Source organism: Clupea harengus, chromosome 8, assembly GCF_900700415.2.
Source record: "Clupea harengus chromosome 8, Ch_v2.0.2, whole genome shotgun sequence".
NCBI lineage: Eukaryota > Metazoa > Chordata > Actinopteri > Clupeiformes > Clupeidae > Clupea > Clupea harengus.
In genome coordinates, this window is record NC_045159.1 from 23,353,210 (window position 1) to 23,375,241 (window position 22,032).

A 22,032-nucleotide genomic window follows, 5' to 3' on the forward strand; every position below is an offset into this window, starting at 1 on the left:
CTATTCTGGGCTTGTTGAGATTCTGTTGCCATAGGTAGAACACAAAACTCTGTGAAGTTTTCTGAATCGCCTGCTCAAGCCGCCCACTCCCGCCCTCCCCCATCCCCCTATCCCCCCATCCCCCCGTTCCCCTGCCACGTCTGAGCCTGCATGAGGGCCTGATTTGAGGGTAGATACGCAGACGAGACCGAACTTGCCCTGCCCTGACCTTTCCACAGGAGAGAAGCATTGTCTCCTTTGTGTATGAAAAAAGATAGAAACACTTGGGAAAAGTCTGTAAGAATCAGGTGGCATAATGGACATTACAAGTTGTAATCAATGTCAAGTTTCTGTGTTTTGAAATTGCTATTTGACAAATGGAGTCTCTGAATGAAGCCTCTGTCTGTTGGAATGAGTCCTAATGATGCAGACTACATTCAGCAATTGACTGAGCTCTAACAAGGTAGTGTTGTGTGCTATCTCACCCTCTCTGTCCTTGTCCCTCCCCCTCTCTCTCTTTCTGTCTGTCCTCCCTCCCTCCCCCTCTCTCTTTCTCTCTTTCCTTCTGTCTCCCTCTCTCTGTGTCTTGCTCTCTCTTCCTCTCATAGGGTGTGTGTGTGTGTGGGGATGTGTGTGTGTGTGTGTATGTGTGCGTGTGCGTGCACGCTTGATCTAGACTGTGTGTATGTCTGCCTTTCTTAGTGTGTGCTTGTTTCTCTCGGGAAATTAGATCACAATGATATTTCTGGGACAATGTCAAAGTTGCTTCTCCGTGGCTGGGGCCAGTATTGGAGTTTGCCCGCCCTTGGACAGTGGACAGGATGTGTTTCCGTTAGCTTGCATCCTGTGAGCACACACAGGCCCTTCTACTCAAATACGTAAATAATGTTTCAGGGGATGGGTCTAGATGAACATATGGGTCACTGATACTGTGGGAAAATGTCCTTGATCTCTCTTCCATATTTGCCGGATTATTGCTTGCCTCAGATACCATATGAAAACCATACGAGTGATGTCTGATGTCATATCATTCAAAGTATTTTTTTTTAATGATTGATAAAGCTGAAAACTTAAATGTGAAAACACTGACACAAGGTTTTGTCCCCCAAATCAGAAATGTCTAAAATGCTTGTTGGCTGCATTGCTTTCAGGGCTGATTTCGACAGTTTTCCCTGAGGAGTAGCTGAGACCGGAGCTAAATCCCTCCTACGAGTTTTGGAATGCGTGTACCGGCTTTCACATGATGTAAGAACACAGCGCTGTTGCTCCAGCTGATGCAACCCGTTTGGGCTTTTACACTCGCTGGGTCTGTGGCAGACCAACCTGAGGAATCCTCCTAAACTACACGCAGTTTAACTTCACAGCATGTTTAGCGCCGTCTAACATGCTGCACACTCGCAGTCAATGATTTGGGTTGGCTGAACAAGAAGCAGAAGACAAATGAACGACAGTGGTTCAGGAGGTAGAGGTGTCGTTCAGCAATCCGAAGGTTGCTAGTTCCTGATCCTGACTTCCTCACCAATTGTTGAAGTGTCCTTGAGCAAGACACTGAACCCCCAACCGCTCCTGATGTGCAGGCTGGCACCTAGACAGTAGCCTCCGCCATTGGTGTGTGAATGACCGTGGTTACATGGATTCGAATAACTGCCTTAGTCGGACTGAAATCGCATTATCCGTTTCATGTAAGCACCTTAGTCGGATCGTAGTCGGACCGCACATAGTCGGACTAACACCCCTGGATAACTCGATCCGATCCAGTTGATAGTTCGACTATTGCGGCATGTAACGGTGAATTGGATAAGGAACTGGACTTTGCGTCTTTGCGCATGCTTGAGATCCCGCCGCCCTCCTCCCTCCCTCCCTGCCAGGTCGTGACCCGGAAGACGAAAGAGACGATACGTTGTCTCAACTGTACATACTAACATACTTTATGAATATCCTGCAGACTGTCTCACAAGCTTATTCTTGTTGACTATGAACAAACATAACAGAAGAGGTCCGAAGATATGAGTACCTTTACAACCCCTCCTTAAAAACGTATAAGGACGTTCAAATTACGATACTTATGTGGTGCCAGTGTTGACAAAAACGTTGACTGCGACTGTTTGGACAGAACGCGCTAATTCACCGAACAAATACTTTCATATTAATTTCCCACCACTTGTTAGTCATGTCATCCATTCATATCGATGTGAATCAATCAATACTAATACATCTTTAACTGTGATGTGTTTTTGTTTCATTTCACAACGTATTTACTGTATAATCAACGATAGCAGGTGCCCGCTTGTAAACAGTCCACATTTTATTTGCTTAAAACACACAGCAGTACTGTCAAATCAGAAAGCAAATCAGCTGTCAAAGGGCTGTTACCTGACCAAATACCTTTCAAACTCGCCTTGCGCATTGTCATATCTATAACTAGCCTACTGGTACGTACAAAAGGAAAGCCCACCCGCGAAAATCATGTGTGCGCTAACAATTGTCTGGCGCCAGGTCTTGGGTAGGAGGCATGTTGTTCCGGGGATATTTAGTTAAATGGTCCGCGAATTTTTTTTTATTGGCTAAGTGGTCCTTGGTCTGAAAAAGTTTGAGAAACACTGCTTTATAGACAATAACGATCATACACTCCCATTGCACTCAAACAACCACACTCAAACGAGGAGATATTGTATCAATTAGCCTATTAAGTACTGTATTTATTGATTGCAAAGAGTTCAACGTTACAGCAACATAACTTTGCTCCGGTCGCTAAATCTGATATATCCGTGTGCATCATCGCTCTCCCTCTCTCTCTCTGCCACACCCACCCTGTAACCTACGTGTTTATACATTATAGAAGCAAGACCATTATATTGTAACAAATCACGGAAGCGTGGTATATTTGTTATGGCTTTTTATTAAACACTAAAACACAACACACTGTCACAATGGCACGGGCTTTATGCCCTGGTGCAAGTTACCACGAACAGACTGTGCTACCGTCACCCACCTGTATAAGCTCTGCCCCAACACAGAACAACGACATGTAATTAGAACGGTAAGGAACATATAGGGAACGTCGTTGAGCTAGTGCATCACAGAGTATAACAGTATGCGCCCGCTGCACGGCATTACGGGGCGACTATGCCGGGAAGTTAAAATATTCTGGTTTAAAGTTAATGCTTGTGAAATCAGCTGTCACTCGGCTATTACCTGACCAATACCTGTCAGACTCGGTCATACTATTCACAACTAATATGTCCTTCATTCTATCAAATATGATGAAATTTGGTATTGTGCCCGCGAGGCACGCGTGACTTTAGTTGTGTTCGGTTATCTGGCGCTGAAAAAAACCACGAATTAGTACAGTCAAATCAGAAAGCAAATCAGCTGTCACTCGGCTATTACCTGACCAATACCTATCAAACTCGGTGATACTATTCACAACTAATATGTCCTTCATTCTATCAAATATGATGAAATTTGGTATTGTGGCCGCGAGGCACGCGTGAGTTTAGTTGTGTTCAGTTATTTGGCGCTGCCCTCTAAAGACAGAGACGTGACAGGTGGATCGAGATATTTTCCCGTAAATACCTTTACCTAAATACCTTTATAGACAACATCGATCATACACTCCCATTGCACTCAAACAACCACACTCAAACGAGGAGATATTGTATCAATTAGCCTATTATGTATTGTATTAATTGCACAGAGTTCCAGTGGCGCATGCAGCCGTACGCACTGTGCGTACCTTCTGCTACGCGAGAAGAAGAAAAATATATCATGAACGCATATTTATTAAAATGGGGAAACTATAAAATCGGAGTACAGACAACTAATGCCCAGCGTTGACGATGCAGATACAGAGCTGGAAACAGCTAAATGAGTTACGCAGTGAACTTTATCAAGCCCTGGAAAGTTCGGCAAATTTCTAGCCAAACATTCATTGCGTCCTGAAGGTTTGTATCTATCTACGAAAAGACTGACTGGACTTGCTCTCATGAATATTCACACAGATTTGGAAATCGACAGCGAAGAAGTACTAAAACAATTTGATGCAACTGGCAGAAGGCCAATGCGTTTAGGCTGTAACCCATTATTTGCGCGCGTGTGTGAATGTGCGTGCGTTTCTCTCGCCTTTTATCTTTCACCTTTGAATAATGTAACTTATAAACACATCGGCCTGGCAGAAACAAACAAACAAACAAACAAACAACCCAAGAGGCAACACGCATTTCTGGACCGATGAACAGACGCGATTCATGCTCAATCAACTGTTGTTGTTATTGGTAGTGGTGAAGAGGTCAAGCGGAAAGGGCTGTATCACCACTAGTTGTAATAAAAACAGCGCTACCTATCGTATCGGATATGACATGCTTTCGGCCAATGATTCGATTTATTCACTGCCATGTATATTGGGATAATAGCACCTACCCTCGAAAGAAAGCATAGTCCGACTAAGCAAAGATTCGAATTATACCATCATGTAAACACACTGAATGAGTAGATGTCTGAGTCATTAACCTGTAAAGGCTTTGAGTCGTCTGTGAGTAGAAAGGTGCTATATAAATGCAGTCCATTCACCAAAGAAGTCACACATAAAGAAAGTAATCTGTGCTAAAGTTTTGACAACAGTAAATCCTGGGGTTGTAATCAGGTGACCGTACCTCACAAACGTGTGTGTTATTTTGTTCCTTAATCACAATTAGTCCCTTGACTCGACGTAAACAACATATCGCGTTTCCAACTTTATACTACAGTGTGTATGTGAGAAGCTATGATCTTCAGTTCAGCAACAGCTTCACTGTACAAAAATTATACGTCTAAATTAGTAGGTTATTAGATCTGAGGATCTACTGTATGTCTTGGGCCATTAAAATATTAAAATACCACTTGAAGTGTTTCCTCCCCCCTTAAAATAAAACAACAGATGGCAATTATTCTTCAACCTTTGCCTGAAAACTTTGACATGAAACACATTAACTATTATACTGTAGCATTCACTGAATTACGTAACTACAGAAACTCATTTTGAAGAATAGTATTTAATCCCTCATAATTTAGATTTCACATTATAGCAGTTAACTGCCAAAACTGCTGACAAAAGGTAAAATATTTGTAGTAACCTGAGGTACTTGAGGTAGGGGTCAGGTGAAGAAGGTTGATTAAGAGTAAAATGTCAAGTAGCCTAGTAATTGAAAGCAAGGTTTAGATTGCAGGTGCTATATAGTGTTATTAGGTGACTTGTTTGTATGTTTGTAAAAGTTGATAACAGTTGATAAAAAAAGAAAAACAGAAAACTCTCTAATGAATTACTGCAGCTTGTAATAGCATCCCCTGGTGGATGATGAGAATTACATTTGATTAATGAACACTTAGTTAGTTACTTACTTATGTGTTTGTTTTGTATGGTTTGAAGGGGGAAATATCCTTGCAGTTGTTCATTATTGTCATTGTCATTGTCATTCGTCACTGTCACATAATTCTAATATTAATATGACATCTATCAGCAAATCTGGCGCAGAGACACAGGCCTTCCACTAGGTGTTGCCAAATGCAAGGTCATCCCCTCAGCCATGAATGCTTTGCAGGACACTACCATACCCTCTTCGACTGGGACTGCTGCCTCAGGAAAGGACCTTCTGAAACCTCAAAGTGGTGTAGGATTTGTACTGGCTTTAAAGCTGCCTCTTCACACGGAGAAAATAGATGTGGTTTGTGTTGTTGGTTGGCATAACCCCATGGATGGATCACCCTGCACTCACCTGTCAAGCCAGAACTCATTAAGGCTACCTAATGAGTAATTATCTAGAACTCATAAATAACATAAACCTGAATCGTTTAAAGATGGCCTAAATGAAATGATCTTGCTGGAAAATGACTGGATAATCTGATCGTGGGTAATAGCAATTACTGACAATAGCTGCAGTGTGATTTGAACTTCAGTGTCTGTCTACTGGGAGTGGACAGACAGGCAGGCACTCTGTTGAAGGCTGCATACGATTAGGACGTTACATAATCCCCTGGGTAAAGGGTTAATCTCCACAAGTCATTCTAGGAATAGAGCTGTTGGATTGCTCTGGCCTTCCTGTAGTCCGACTAATGACTGTCCATCTTGAGGGTGCTCAAGCAGTTGATTGCCTTGACTTTGAGTGTCCGAAACAGTCGTGTTTTCAATTCTCAGTGATTCCAAATGGATAATGTATACGCCAAATCATTGTAAATAAATATGTTAATTTCCATGCTCAACTATGTGTGGTCTATAACACTTTATGAGCTATGGTCTAGGGAAATTATGGATTTGAAATGCCAATGACATTTAAACATTGGAATGCTGTAAGAAATAGAAAAAAAATGCGCATGAATTGAATGGAACTCGTGTACACAGTGCCTGAACTTGTAAGTAGTCTACATGATGTCAGCATTATGACCAGAGCCTTCCGCACGGGTGTCCGGACTGTTTCAGAGTATTTGACAATCCCTCTACAATCTTGCCAGGGTTTGTTGGGATTGACTGAATTTGTTGCCAAAATTGCAGTGATTTTGAGGGTTTTCTTTTCTTTTTCCTTTTTTGTATTTCCTGCGGGAATTCCTAAAAATTGTGATGCCACCAAAATCTTTAATATTTAGGTTAGACTTGCAATGATTTTGTGAAAATGCAAGATCGCAAAATGCACGAGGGACTGATTTGACTAGTGTCCCTCTGGTGGTGACCGGGCTCTCGCGACTGCCCCGCCTCCGCCCACACGTTTTCAGATGGGATTAGTCTCTCGTTCCGGGAGTTGTGCCCCTGATGAATCACAGTCCTGCAGCCGGACACTTTTTGGAAACACGGGAAAACTACCCAGAAGTGACCGTAAGGAGGATACAAACACTGACAGCTGACTTGACATTACGGCTAAACGTTGCATGTTCGAGCAATCTGAAAATGAGGGATTCGTTTTGATGGTCCAAGTCGTTACGAGCTTCTGTCTGACAGTTAAACATTGAGTAATTATTCGACCTACAAAACGTCGGTTTAGTGTAACTTCATAGGAGGACTCTCCTTAAAACTTGCGGAAATCTGTCAGTTTGTTTCACTCGTTTTGGTAACCTTGTGTGAAGAGGATTAAGCAGGTGTGTAGGTGAGTGTTTACAGTCTACCCATGTTTGGGGATTAACGTCCATTACCTTGCAGTGTCACATTGTTATGCCTCAGATCGCGCACCGATCACACACAAACACAAAAACACACACACACACACACTCTCATACAAAGATTCGTATTTGTCCTGACCATGGCAGACGGGGTCTGTGTGAAATCTCTGAGAGGTATCTGGTCAGAAGACGCCAGTTGGCATGTGGAGGCTCAGCAGAGCCCTGTGTGACCTGGGTTTCTGACCAGCTTTCTGAGGCTTAGAAGATCTCTAGTCAGCAGATCTGGGAATATTCATCGAACACTTGGCAGAGTTTGCTTGTGTCCAGCCTTTCACACTGTGCTGTGTGGGGTGTTACATTTGAAAATGTCAGTGAAGCGCCATTGAACCATAACAGTGTGTTGCACAATATACCATGGCTTCTGAAAACACTCCTGGTTTTCCTACTACACTTAAATATCCACACATTTTAGAGCGAGTCACTTCAAATAAAACAGTGACCGAAATGACAGCTACTTAGAGTGTTTACAGCACAGTACAACTCACTAAGCTCACACATCACGTACAGTAAAGGAAGTACGCCAGACCCCTGACTTTGGGGAGAGCTGTCCCCAGTCTCCAGGGTCTATGCAGAGCTGTCTCAGAGTGCGACACTGTCATAGGAAGCATCCTGTGGAGGGGGACAACAAACACGCACACACACACACACACGCGCGCGCGCTGGTCAGCGGTCAAACGTCTGGGCGCTCCAATAGAAGGATGTGTTTCTCTTTCATGAGGTCCAGACCAAAGCTCCTCTGAGTCTGTGGCTTGTTTTCCTGTCTCTCAAAGACAACTGGTTTAGTCAGGGTTTGTTTTGCTAAGCCTCATAAACAGACTAAACAGGGTGAAACAGTCTAAACAAGAATGGCTTAAATAGAAATATGACTTTGTACAAGATTATAATCTTGATAACATAGCTGTGGTGAGAAGCCCACTGAAGTGGTCTAAACCACTTGTGTAGGAACTTGATAGTAATTTCATCTGTGTAATGATGCTTTTGTCATTTCTGAGAGATATAAGTAAGATATGGCAGGAGCAGCCTCAGTAGGCATGGGTCCTCTGATATCTCACTGTAACGTAACTCTGATATCTCACTGTAACGTAACTCTGATATCTCACTGTAATGGAACTCTGATATCTCACTGTAACGTAACTCTGATATCTCACTGTAACGTAACTCTGATATCTCACTGTAATGGAACTCTGAGATCTCACTGTAATGGAACTCTGATATCTCACTGTAACGTAACTCTGATATCTCACTGTAATGGAACTCTGATATCTCACTGTAACGTAACTCTGATATCTCACTGTAACGTAACTCTGATATCTCACTGTAACTTAATGAAAGAGCTGAGAGTAAACGCTCTCTCTGTACTGTCAGGTGGGCACCATGTTTCAGCACCTCGGTTTAGAAACGACGAGATAAAGGGGTGACGTCAGTTTGTCTTCAGGTTTCAGTGGGTGTCATTATCAGCACTTGTTATTGCCAGAGTCATTCATACCCATTTTGGTCTGTGTACAAGAGCTGTAGTCCAAATGTTAAGTGATTTAGAAGGGGGGGTCATTTGTTGCAGAGCTTTATTTAAATTAAGTTAAGAAGATGACTATGTAGCACATTGTCACATTCCTATTTTGGGGTAGCTTGTGAACGTGTTGATTGTTCCAGAGTTTTCCAAACGTGAAGGTAGTGTGCCTGTCTGTTTCTTCAGAGTGTCTGTTCCCAGGTGAAGGTGGTTATTGGGTGATCTGATGGCTCCAGTGGTCTAATCAAGGTCGGGGGCAGTTTGTTGAGTTCGTGGTGACCCCCATCTCCATTTGTAAAACGAACAGTGATATGAATGGCAGTGTTATGAAAGGCAGGGTAAACCCCACCTTCTCCATGCAGACCCTGTTATGAGGCCCAGTTGGCCCGACCAGCTGGCAGAGCTCCACCAGAACCAGGGCTTTGAGATCTCTCCCTGGGGCTCAGGAATCTACCCTGGTTCTGCCAGACCACATCTCAGCCCAGTTTATGCCTGGTTCTGCCCGACCACATCTCAGCCCAGTTTATGCCTGGTTCTGCCCGACCACATCTCAGCCCAGTTTATGCCTGGTTCTGCCCGACCACATCTCAGCCCAGTTTATGCCAGGATTAGTTTAGAAATGCCCGACGTAGACGTGTGTTTTAGACTTGGTTTTTTTTTGTGCTGTTAATCAGTAAGATTTGGGTGCCGCTCTAGGTCATGAATGAGGAAAAGGTCTTTTATTTTGAATTCAGCTATAACCACGTGGATGCAGTGTAGCACATTTGGAGTTGTTTCAGATAAACAAATCTCTATCTGACTCATCCCACTGTGGATTTGACACACAGGGGCAAGAGACTGGTTAAGAATATGTCAAGCATATTGCCAATGTGCAATTAACTATTAAAAAGGCGGGGTTCAAGATCAAGACCAAGATCAAAATAACCTTCATAACTATAAAGAGGAGAGGAGACGGGCAACAGAAAGTGAATCATATTAATCAGAAGGCTTATCTGTAATGCAGGGACAGTTGCCATAATTCCTGAACAACTGCGGCGTTTCGCTCTGGAGCCAGAGTATGGCAGACGTCTGTCCACTGTGACACTCAAGGCTACAGTTGCATGCACATACCCTTGGTCTGTTTCAGGTCCCTTACTCATGAAGGACTGTGTTATACGTAGGGGATGTAAGTTCTGAACGATAGATCGATTGATAGATTGAAACGACAGAAGACAGTTTTTGTGTGTAATGATGATTCCCTGACCCTGACCCTGGCTGTTTTGGAAGAGTGTTTTGAGGACCTTACAGTTTCAGAGGCCCAGAGAAGCAGTTTGCAACAGGGCTCAGGAGAGCAGAGCACAGTGTGTGTGTGTGTGTGTGTGTGTGTGTGTGTGTGCGTGCGTGCGTGCGTGCGTGCGTGCGTGCGTGCGTGCGTGCGTGCGTGCGTGCGTGCGTGCGTGCGTGCGTGCGTGCGTGCGTGTGTGTAACTGCCATTATTTCACAGGGTTACTGTGACATGTTTGACACGAGCACTGAGGACAATTGCATGTCTTTTGTGTGTGTGTGTGTGTGTGTGTGCGTGCGTGCTTGTGTGTGTGTGTGTGTCTGTGTGTGTGTTTATATGTGTGTGTGTGTGTGTGTGTGTGTGTGTTTATATGTGTGTGTGTGTGTGTGTGTGTGTGTGAAGGTAAAATGGCAGTGATTGAATGCTCCTCTATTCAGGGAACATCTGGCTCTCAGGTTCTCTGTTCCCATAACAAGGCCAGCTGAAATGCTGTTGCTAAGCACCCAATTAGACGCATACATTTATGAGAAATAGGATCATGAAATCAGGTTGCTTAAAAACAAACACAGGCCTGAAAAAATAACAAAAAGTTTGATGACGTAAATATTAACGTAATCTGCATTGTAGAGCAACTATATAACTCCTGTGGGCTAACCAATGAAATCTTGCCCAATTCGATCACCTTTGCCAGATGAAATAAATGGAATCATCTATCTTATAGAAGGTGTCAGTGTGGAGAAACTCTCTTGCAGACTCTTCCTGGTGTAATTGTGACATTCTTTCTGAATCGCACTTCACTGCTTAGATTAGACGCTTTTATCCAAACAGACGTTCAGTATTGTACAGTTAGACATGTTTCACCAGTATGCGTGGAAGCAGGGCAAAGCTGTGCAGATTAAAGCCACTGTAAGTTTTGATGTTTTTTAGAATACTTCAGCTAGCTGGCTTATCGTTATCACTATAGCTGTTCTGAAAAACCAGAAAACACTTTGGGACTCACCTGGGTTTGTGATCAGTAAGTAAAATTATGGTCCAGCTATCTTAACCACTCTGGAGACTTCCAAAGAAGCAAGCTTGGAATTATCTTGCATATGCATGGCACATTAAAGAGATGGGGTGGCTAAGTGAGGTACGAGGAACTTCACGCACAGTGGCTTTAAGTAACACTCCCAGGTAGTCACATGTTCTCTCTACATACCAGTGAATCTCTTGGTGTTGTGCAATGGTGATGATGATGGTGACACTCATGATGATGATGATGATGATGATGATGACGTCAATGATGATGATGGTGATGACAATGATGATGATGATCATGCCGCTGGTGATGATGCATAGAGAGAGGGAGAGGGGTGAGAGAGTTGATAACTAAAGTCTAGCTCTTCTCAGCACAGCAGGAGACGGAGCACACAGTCAGTGATCCTGCAGCTCTGTCGTGCCTTGATGGCTGATGGCAACCCACTGCTTACTGGCTCTACTGAGCAAGGGCTCATTAAACTGATCTCTCCAGCATTAAGATCCTGATGAGGGGGTTTGTTTGGAGACACCGCACAAATCACAAATCAAACTTTAAAAGGTGGGCATTTTATGACATGATTTGAATCATTTTGCTTATATTGCGCCATGCATGGTCCCCATGCAAATATGACTGCCATCTAACTAACAAAACCGGCCAACTGACACCCTTCCTTGGGTTGTTGACTGGGGGTCGTGGGACAACCAGATGGCCAGACAGGAGTGAGTGTTATCTCTCTCAAACAGGAGCATTTGTCCTCAAGGTGTGAGACCCACGCAGGAAGCCATGTTACACAGAGATAACAGCCCAGAGGGCCAAATGTGTTGTTTAGCTTAGGGCCAGTGTGATTACAATGTCACATCCCAAATGCATTAAGATCTATAAATAGTGTGTCTGGTATTGTTGTTGTTTTAGTAATGTGAAGCCCTTTGATTGAGGTCACTGTCTCTATTGTTTAGGCTTTTTTTCTTCTCTCTCAATGAGTTGAAGTGAAAGCACTCCTATACCTTTTCTGTGTGAATCCTAGCGGAAGGGTCATGTGGAGGATAAGCCAACATGTTGAATATGCTAAACCCATGGAGCAGCTTCATCAACTTGAGAAAAGACCTTTTGTTTTTCAGACATGAAACCTATTGTATTTGTTGAAGCTCAGAGTAGAGTTTGACAGACTGATAAAAGTGGTCGGTACAAGGTTCAAAGACATCCAAGACACCAAAACAATTGATCATGTGTACGACTCCTGGTTGGGCTCATGATTCATGGAGCCTGTGGTTGGGTGTGCTTGAACACTGCATCGTGGGCAACTCTGCTGAGAGGAACCAGGGAAAAGAGAGAGAGAGAGCGATGGGGATGGACATAGGTCATGTAGTCGCCAGGGAAAAGAGAGAGAGAGAGCGAAGGAGATGGACATAGGTCATGTAGTCACCAGGGAAAGAGAGAGAGAGAGCGAAGGAGATGGACAGGTCATGTAGTCACCAGGGAAAAGAGAGAGAGAGAGAGCGAAGGAGATGGACATAGGTCATGTAGTCACCAGGGAAAGAGAGAGAGAGAGAGAGAGCGAAGGAGATGGACATAGGTCATGTAGTCGCCAGGGAAAGAGAGAGAGAGAGCGAAGGAGATGGACATAGGTCATGTAGTCACCAGGGAAAAGAGAGAGAAAGAGCGATGGGGATGGACATAGGTCATGTAGTCGCCAGGGAAAAGAGAGAGAGAGAGAGCGAAGGAGATGGACATAGGTCATGTAGTCGCCAGGGAAAAGAGAGAGAGAGAGCGAAGGAGATGGATATAGATCGTGGATATAGATCGTGGATATAGTTCATGGACATAGGTCATGTAGTCATTATCATCAGTTGTCCTCACCAGTGCTCTCCTGGTGGTGCTGTGACATGATTGGTCACTGAGTGTGCTTGTGTAATGACCATGTGAGTGGATGGGCAGCCGCTTGCCTAATATTGTGATCTTGGCCCACTGGAGCACCAGCAGGACCCCAGCAGGGACTGGATCAGAGCCTGACACGAGCCGGACCAGGACCAAGGCTCAGCCCTCTGTACTCCCTGTGCCCTTACGGACTGCTGCAGGCCTGTGGATGCATGGCTGTATGCACTGCTGCAGTTGTGTGGATGCATGGCTGTATGCACTGCTGCAGGTCTGTGGGTGCGGTATGTGGGTGCATGGCTGTATGCACTGCTGCAGGTCTGTGGATGCATGGGTGTATGCACTGCTGCAGGTCTGTGGATGCATGGGTGTATGCACTGCTGCAGGTCGGTGGGTGCGGTCTGTGGATGCATGGGTGTATGCACTGCTGCAGGTCTGTGGATGCATGGGTGTATGCACTGCTGCAGGTCTGTGGGTGCGGTCTGTGGATGCATGGATGTATGCACTGCTGCAGGTCTGTGGATGCATGGCTGTATGCACTGCTGCAGGTCTGTGGATGCATGGGTGTATGCACTGCTGCAGGTCTGTGGATGCATGGCTGTATGCACTGCTGCAGGTCTGTGGATGCATGGGTGTATGCACTGCTGCAGGTCTGTGGGTGCGGTCTGTGGGTGCATGTCTGTATGCACTGCTGCAGTTGTGTGGATGCATGGCTGTATGCACTGCTGCAGGTCTGTGGGTGCGGTATGTGGGTGCATGGCTGTATGCACTGCTGCAGGTCTGTGGATGCATGGGTGTATGCACTGCTGCAGGTCTGTGGGTGCGGTCTGTGGATGCATGGGTGTATGCACTGCTGCAGGTCTGTGGATGCATGGGTGTATGCACTGCTGCAGGTCTGTGGATGCATGGCTGTATGCACTGCAGCAGGTCTGTGGATGCATGGCTGTATGCACTGCAGCAGGTCTGTGGATGCATGGCTGTATGCATCCATGCGTGTTTTCGAGTGTGGTTGGTGGTGAATGTACTTGTGGTTTTACACGGAAATGATTTTGTTGCTCAGAGTGCGTGATGTGTTTACATTTCTGGGGTTCGTTTTCCAGAGCCTTCTTAATGCTACGCCATGCGTAAGATATACCTTAACTTTTCAAGGTGTTTCCCAGAACGTCCTTAACTGAAATGTACCTTCTCTGAGAGATCCTTTTGCAAGCTTGGTCTGGACCACTCTTACTCATACCGTAACACATTTTAGAGTGTCTGGATGTATGCACTGACCGCCATGGAGGACCAAGACATGTTGCATTACATTGTGCGCTTCGTTGAATAAAAAGATAAACATCTCTATGAAATGAATCAGCTGTTAGTTTGTAATCCCTTGTAAACGCATATCTATGAATATCTTCTAGACTACAACAATGCTTATTTGGGAATTTTTACAATTTTGTAAAACACTCTGATAATAATGATCACCAGCGCTACAATCTGACTCATGCTCAGCATACACACGCTTGCTGAAACCTACGTTAATAACAATAATCAATCATCCAGAAACATGGAGTCAGCCTCTTAAGGTGTACGTTGAAGGCTTCTCTCAGTGGAACTCTAAAGAGATGGTTCAGGACAGCTTTAGTAAGGTATACCTCTCAAGTCTTTCATAAAACACTAAGAGACACTGCAACTGGGAAACGCCTCGAGGCCTTGGAGAGACACAGACAGTAGGATCCAGCAGAGTAGCCATTTCTCTAATAGTAAATTGTAAATTATTTTAATATTATATTTATTCTTACTTTCACTTCCTGCATTCGTTTTTGGTACGCACCATTTCAATTAGTGTAAGAAATTAGTCACAGCTCTCCATAGCAAGCGATATTGGCAATCAGTAATTAATTCAGTGTTGCTAGGTTCCAAATCTTGTGAGGAGATCCAGCACCACAGGCTTGTAAATAGAAATATAGTTTAACAGGATTAGTTGCCATTGCTCCTGCTGTGGTTTCTCTTCAGATGCGCACGCTAACCTACAGTATCCTGGTTGCATGCATGTGCTATAGGCACAGCAGGGCAGGTGTATTTATACAGCATATTTCATACACACAGGCAATTCACTGTTCTTTACAGAATTAAAAGCAAAATGAACGAATAAAGACAAAGATAAGAACATAATTGCCGTATAGGCAATTGGCATCTGCCAGTTCTGCATGGCAATAACATAAAACCTAAACACCATGTTTAGAATTATTGGAGTCTTCATGGCAAACTCTATAAATTAGTTACACTGTTAATGAACAGTTTCCAAAATGCATACAGATGTGATAGCCTTGAATCATTGACGTGCGACCACAGGAATTGCTACATAGTGACTAAATGAATTCTGTAGTTGTGAAGAGCGCGCACAAAATATGGGGAGTCTTTAGAGGAAAAATATCTGCTGTCAAGCCAAGGCATTTTTGTCTGTTCCCAAGACGACCGACATTATTACAGTGAACGTACCCCTGTGTGATAGAGATGTCAAGCTGTGTTTCTTTTTAGGGTCTTGTTTTTAATACCGGTCTTAATGCTGATTGATGTCTCTGTATGCCAGCAGTGTTGTGCCGTGGATGAGTGTGCCGTGCAGTGGAGCGACTGTGTCTCAGGAGGTAGAGGAAGCGCTCAGCAATCGGAAGGCTGCTAGTTCAATCCCGACTCCTCTGTGTGTGTCGAACTGTGGTGCATGGTAGCCTCCGCCGTCGGTGTGTGGATGGGTAGATGGTTAAGGCAACGGTGTGTGGATGGGTAGATGGTTGAGGCAACGGTGTGTGGATGGGTAGATGGTTGAGGCAACGGTGTGTGGATGGGTAGATGGTTGAGGCAACGGTGTGTGGATGGGTAGATGGTTGAGGCAACGGTGTGTGGATGGGTAGATGGTTAAGGCATTAACCTGCAAAGCACTTTGAGTGCTCTAATGAGTAGATATAACTGTACTCCATTTACCATGTTTAGAAGTATACAAAATACATGGGGAAATAGTTATGGCTTCTTTATATTTACTCAGAGGATGATTTAGCCATGTATACCAGTAATGCTTACATTTAATCAGTGTGTATGTTTTCTGGCTGTGACACCTTGTTTACACCTTGCACTACCAGTTGAACTGCAGGAACTGGTGGAAAACTCACCCCTTGGAGTTTCATAGATAAATAGATGGATAGAAAGACACTTTATTGATCCCACAGGAATATTTAGGAGAAAGGCTGTGAACAGTGTATTCATGTGTTTCACCTGCCAACCTGTTCTGAAGCAACTTTGTGTTGTAAAGATATGAAATGTACACAAATATGTTCCTCAGAAATAAACTCGCTGATCTTGAGGTTTTATGTTGCTTCACACATTGAGTTTGTCGTCAGTCAGATACTTTGTTTAGCCTCAATGTCAACAACAGAATGTTTTTCTGTGGAAAATGTGGGCAAGTTTTGATGATATTGGACACAGGTCAAGCTTGCGTGGTGTGGGTGAAATACAAACAAGTAGTTTCACTGGCTGCACTTAATCTGTATTCAAATCGCATGGATGACCACAACATTACATCAAGATCAGGATGTTTACAATCAGTACTGGTGGAATAGCAAACATCAGAGTTATTGGGAAATTTGAGCGAAAAGTATAACTAACCTCAGCAACACAATGAGAGTTTACTACTCTTGAAAGGGCTTCACTGCTATACTACATGAAGAAGTTTACTACTACTACTACTACTAATGCTACTACTACTACTACTACTACTGCTGCTGCTGCTGCTGCTACTACTAATGCTACTGCTACTACTACTACTACTACTACTACTACTACTAATGCTACTACTACTACTACTAATGCTACTGCGATAGTGGTTTAGGAGGTAGAGGAGTAATTTAGCAATTGGAAGGTTGCTAGTCCTCACTAAGTGTCAAAGTGTCCCTGAACCCCCAACCGCTCCTGAATGTGCAGGTCAGCACCTTGGAGTTAGCCTCCACCATCGCTGTGTGGATGGATAGATGTCTGAGGCACTTTGAGTGCTCTATGAGTAGAAATGCAGTCCATTTACCATTTACCCTTGAAAGGGCTTCATTGCTATACAACATGTAGAAGTTTTATCTCTGTTTTTGTTAACTGTGAAAAAGGAGCGTGGGAAGCAGCCATTCGCTGTGTTGCTGATTGCAGTGTAGGGTGAGACGTTGAACATGTTCATTAACACGTCTATGGGGCTTCTGCCCTTGAGTTCGGGCTTGTGTGAAGTGGCTAGGCCTGTGATTCCTGTTTAATTACTGACATTATCTCCCCCCAACAAAACAGCTAAAAATGGCTGACCATCTGTTGTTTCGTCATCAGCGCGTCCACGCAGTGACAAATGCATGCTCGTGCTACTTCGCTCAGAAAGGCCATTTATATTTGTCTTTCACAGCTTTGAGGGATAGTCTGCCCTCTTTGCCAGCTGGAAACAGAAAATAAATGTAAACAACAATCAACCTATCAAGTTTTGAGAACTGAAGAATCACTCTCATTGACATGTCTGTCTCTCTCTCTCCTCTTTCTCTCTCTCTTTCTGTCTCCCTCTCCCTCTCTCTCTCTCTCTCTCTATCTGTCTCTATCTCTATCTCTCTGTTTGCAGGCGTCGTTGTTGGTTGTGGGATGCAAACGCAGTGGTGCGCGTCTGGGACTGAGGCAGGATGGTGAAGCACCAGCCCTTGCAGGTCTATGAGAGGCAGCTGTGCTTGTCCTGTCTCACTGGGATCTACGGTTGCCGCTGGAAACGCTACCAGCGCTCCCACGATGACACCACCAAGGTACCGACCCCCGGGCCTCAACCCGTTACCGACTAATGCACAAAACTTTACACATCAAAAAGAATGCATGTTATTTCGGCATCGATATCTGTATGAGCATCAGTATTTGCTTGCCTTGTGCTGAGATGGGCTTTCTATGTTGCAGTGTACTATCAAGGTCACTGTGTGGACAACCATGTTTTGTTTGCAGGGATTGGTAGTTCATGTCTAAAATGCCTATCAAATAATCCTGGTTTTGGGCAATTAACCGTTCCAGAAATAGGGAAGACCTTTAGGTTTTCATTTCAAGGCATACACAAAGCTTTGTAATTCATGCAGGTACAGCCACTGTACACTGTACACTGACTAAGCATGGCAATCATATCTGTTTGCCCAAATAGACTCACTCCCGGGCAGGAAATCAAAGCTAATGCTCTTTCCTTGAAATCCTGTATCGATAAGTAGGTGTTGCGCTCGGAGAACATCCTTACCTGCCCTTTACCGCGGGCAACAGGTCCAAGAGATTTAAGCCGAGCAGTTCACTGCTCTTAACCACTGCCACTACAGAGGAACACGGAGGTCTTTTTAAAGGAGTGCTCCCATAAGCACAGGCACAGCATATCTTGGCTATATTAGGAAGGCTTTATATATGAGGAAATTACACTGATTCATGAGGAATCGGAGGTTTGAGTTTAGTTTGCATGCAATGTAGAACGTTTTCACTTGTTTTTTATTTGTACAGAGCGCCAAGCTTGTTCCTCTGGGTAAAAGTTACATTTTGAATGTGAACAATTTGTGTATGCAAACACATTGTCTTTGTGAGCCCTGGGTAGTAATGTCCGCATACCTGTGGTAGGTGTAGGAAACTCAGCACGATCACAAAGGCATGCGACTGTGCTGCTGGAACTTAATTAACCTCTATGCTTACAGAGGGGTTAAAGACAATATGCATTACCCACTGGTGCTGTATCTGTGGTCCAAAATGTCATTCTGTGATTGCCCAAAAGAAAGGTACAATCTGCACTGTCATATTGAGTGCAGCATGCATTGAAAATGTATTTTTGAAAAAAGATAATTTAATACATTTCAGTTCAGATATTTGTGACACCATAAGCTGTCAACACTGGTTGTACTGCCTAAAAACTATCAGGGCAATTGGGGCAATTCTAGAGGTATTGGCATATTTACACCCATGTTAACTACCTAAGCACTGAGACATTGTTGACTCAATTTAAACATACTCATTTGTTGACTCCATTTTCACTTACTGTTTAATCTTAACCCAATCAGTCATTGCACAGTGGTGCTGTCCTGTGGAAGTGTTGATATTTTATAACAGCTAGCATCAGTTAGCCTTGTTTGCACAGTGAGTGTGTTTGCAGTAATACTTAAAGGTATTAGGCTAACACTGATCCGTGTATTTACCCGTGTATTTATAAACACACTGGGCCTTCTTACTCTCAATGAAGACACTTCTACGCCTTACTGATTCTGTCTGTAGTCCACACATTTTACTTCTTCACTCAGGCACATTTCTCTTCATGAGAGTCATCCCTTTATCATGTACTCTATAACCTGTAGATAAGAGTTCTATCAGCTGAGGCCATTGGGAAGTAAGTTTTCGTAGCACATAAAATGCATTCAGTCTGTGTGTTTTGGAAACGTGCAAACTCTAGAACTGTAGTGTGGTCTAAAGTTATTTGACCCGCACAGCACCTTCAGCTGCTCAGGGAAGCTTATATTTTTAGCAATGCTGCTTCTCATCTTCAGAGGTGTGTGTGTGTGTGTGTGTGTGGCCAAACTTGAAACATAAACAGAACCCTGGTGATGTTTACTTCAGTGTCTCTCCGTCTTGTCCCTAGAGGTTGAACTTTAGTCACGTGACCACCCCCACTTACTCTCTCCCCTTGCCCCAGGCGACCTGGGAGCCAGTTAAATATGATCCTTCTTATGCTGGTCAGCTCCTCCTACTCAACACACACACACACACACACACACACACACACACACACACACACACACACACACACACACACCACACACACACACACACAAACACACACACACACACACACACACACACAGACACACCACACACACACAAACACACACACACACACACACACACACACACACACACACACACAGGGCTGGATTAACATTGGGGCTAAGGGGAATTTAAGCCCCAGGGCCTGCAGGCTGGTAGGACGCTGGTTGACAGAGGAAGTAGGCCCACATCGGTTCAGTGTAAATTTGTAGTCAATTCCTGGTTCATGTGTTGGTGCGACAAGTGGGCTGCGATTAATTATATCAGCTGATCCTTTGTATCTACTCATATGCTCCTCTGGAGCAGAATTCTGCCAGCTGTCTAGAGTTTTTCTTAGGTAGGCCTGCCAATCATAACAACACACTAATTATTAGTTTATGAACATAGCTGAGGTTGCCAAATATCAACATCACCAAGTTCCATAATCTAGCTCACTGATATTAGCAAGCATGGGCTGATACTGGATTAATTTATCTGTCCATATCTAGGTCAAAAACACAAACTACTTCTAGGATTAGCACTTTTCTTTGGGGTGTTGGGGGATCATGAGAGCTGTTAACCCAATCTGGCAACATCTAGTCACATCTTTTGGCAGTTAAACGAACAATACATTATGCAGCAGTTCACAATATGGCCAACTGATTTGTAGGTGTTGGTCAGAGTCAGAATGCATTATGCTTGGGGATTGTCAGGCTAACATAACGCAAGGTTATATTTGGTAACACCTGAAGTCCTCTGTAGCAGCATTACACACACACACACACACACACACACACACACACACACACACACACACACACACACACACACACACAGGCTTGCCTCCCTCTGACTCCTGGTTGTGTTGTAGGTGTTTAGTGGGAGAAGGTACTCCTATTCATCTTACGTAAAGCAAACGAGCGTAATGCTGACTCCTGTCCAGCGCCATGTTCTAAATCTGTCCTACCGCCAACAGCGGAATGAGACACTGGGTAAAAATGATTAATTTTCTCACAAAATGAAATCTTTATGAAACTCCAAATAGAGCTCATTAAAGTTTGATATTTCGTCTTTGTCACTGAAAAATGTCTCGGCCTTATTTTTAAACCCTCATCAGGCATGATGTCTGCACCCTCCCTGTTAGATTGGCTTCTCTATTAATAGAGCTGAACTGGTTAAAGAGATCCAGGAGAGTTGTCAGTCCTGTTGTCAGTCTAAACTCCCTGAAGCCTGTGTAGCTCTTACCTCTCCAAGGTGTCAGTCCTGAGCACTGGGCCTTATATGGCAAGGCCAGGCACATGTATGTGTATGTCTAAAAGCCAGAAAAAGAAGGGAATATGGAGAGATAGGGGGAGAAGAGGGAGAGAACAACAAGAAGAAGATAAGGTTTCGGCAAAGCCTTTTAAGGCAAAGCAACACAAGTAAGGCTTATTAGCTTAGCACGTGTTATTCACAAAATCATTTGAATGTGCTTTACATTGGTGTTTGGAAGGCAGAGATATACAAAGGCCATACATAGCTATTCAAGAAATATGAAATAAAGCAAACAGATCATGAAGCTTGTTGCCCAGCAACAACAATGACCTCACCCTGGGTTCACTTCACTTAAACCTCCCCAAAATTTGAAATAAGAAGAATACTTTTGGCGTATATCTAGTACACAAATGATAAGAAACACACCAGAAATGAAACATATGTAACACATATAAACACATCTATTACGTGTGTTTACACCGCTACCTAAAGCATCTGCTGAACCTGTTTTTTCTTGCAGTGGGAAGGCACGTGGTTCTTCCTCTTGAGCTGCTCATTCTTCCTGCTCCTGGTGTGGGCTTACTTCTGGTGGGAGGCCCACAATGACTACAACGAGTTCAACTGGTAAGATGGAGTCCCAGCACCTCATCTGACTGCTCAGATTCCCCAAGACAGCTTTTCTGCACTCTGTGCTGCATCTATATATAATATACATTTAAAGAGGACCTATTATGCCCATCTTCAATGTTCATCATTTTTATTTTTGGGGGTCGACTACAATAGATTTACATTTTTCAGTGTTCCAGAAACACACATTTTTTTCATACTGTACATCTCTATTCACCCTCTATTCTGAAACGCTCTGATAGAGCTCATGTGTCTTTAAGTCCCCCACCCTATGAGCCCAATGTGCTGTGATTGGTCAGCCAGGCAGGCAGTAAGAATTGTGTGACGAGATTCCGTCATCTTGTAACAAATGAAAAGGCCTGGAATTCCAATGATGTGGGATAGAGTTACTCCCTCTGTGTGTACTTTGGGCTTTGTAACTGTAGACTGTTTACATGCACAAAAGGCTATACAACACACTCAAAAAATTGGAAAAGCATAATTTTAGGACTTCATCACAAACCTTGGCGTCATCACTGTGGATGCAGCAGT

At 43.9% G+C, this 22,032-nt stretch overlaps 1 protein-coding gene across 6 annotated transcripts in view; it reads left to right on the forward strand.

Moving 5' to 3' along the window:
- Positions 1–6,461: 6,461 nt before the first annotated feature.
- gdpd5a (glycerophosphodiester phosphodiesterase domain containing 5a) overlaps positions 6,462–22,032 on the forward strand; it is a 29,772-nt gene continuing 14,201 nt past the window's right edge. For 3 of the 6 annotated variants that reach the window (XM_042708548.1, XM_042708549.1, XM_042708550.1), the window contains exons 1-3: positions 6,464–7,088; positions 17,441–17,615; positions 21,395–21,498. In XM_042708548.1, coding sequence (XP_042564482.1) covers positions 17,499–17,615; positions 21,395–21,498 — 221 coding nt within the window. In that variant the 5' untranslated portion in view covers positions 6,464–7,088; positions 17,441–17,498. Of the gene's footprint in view, positions 7,089–17,440; positions 17,616–21,394; positions 21,499–22,032 lie in introns of all 6 variants that reach the window. The other 3 variants (XM_042708547.1, XM_031572395.2, XM_031572394.2) reach the window with 3 other exon arrangements.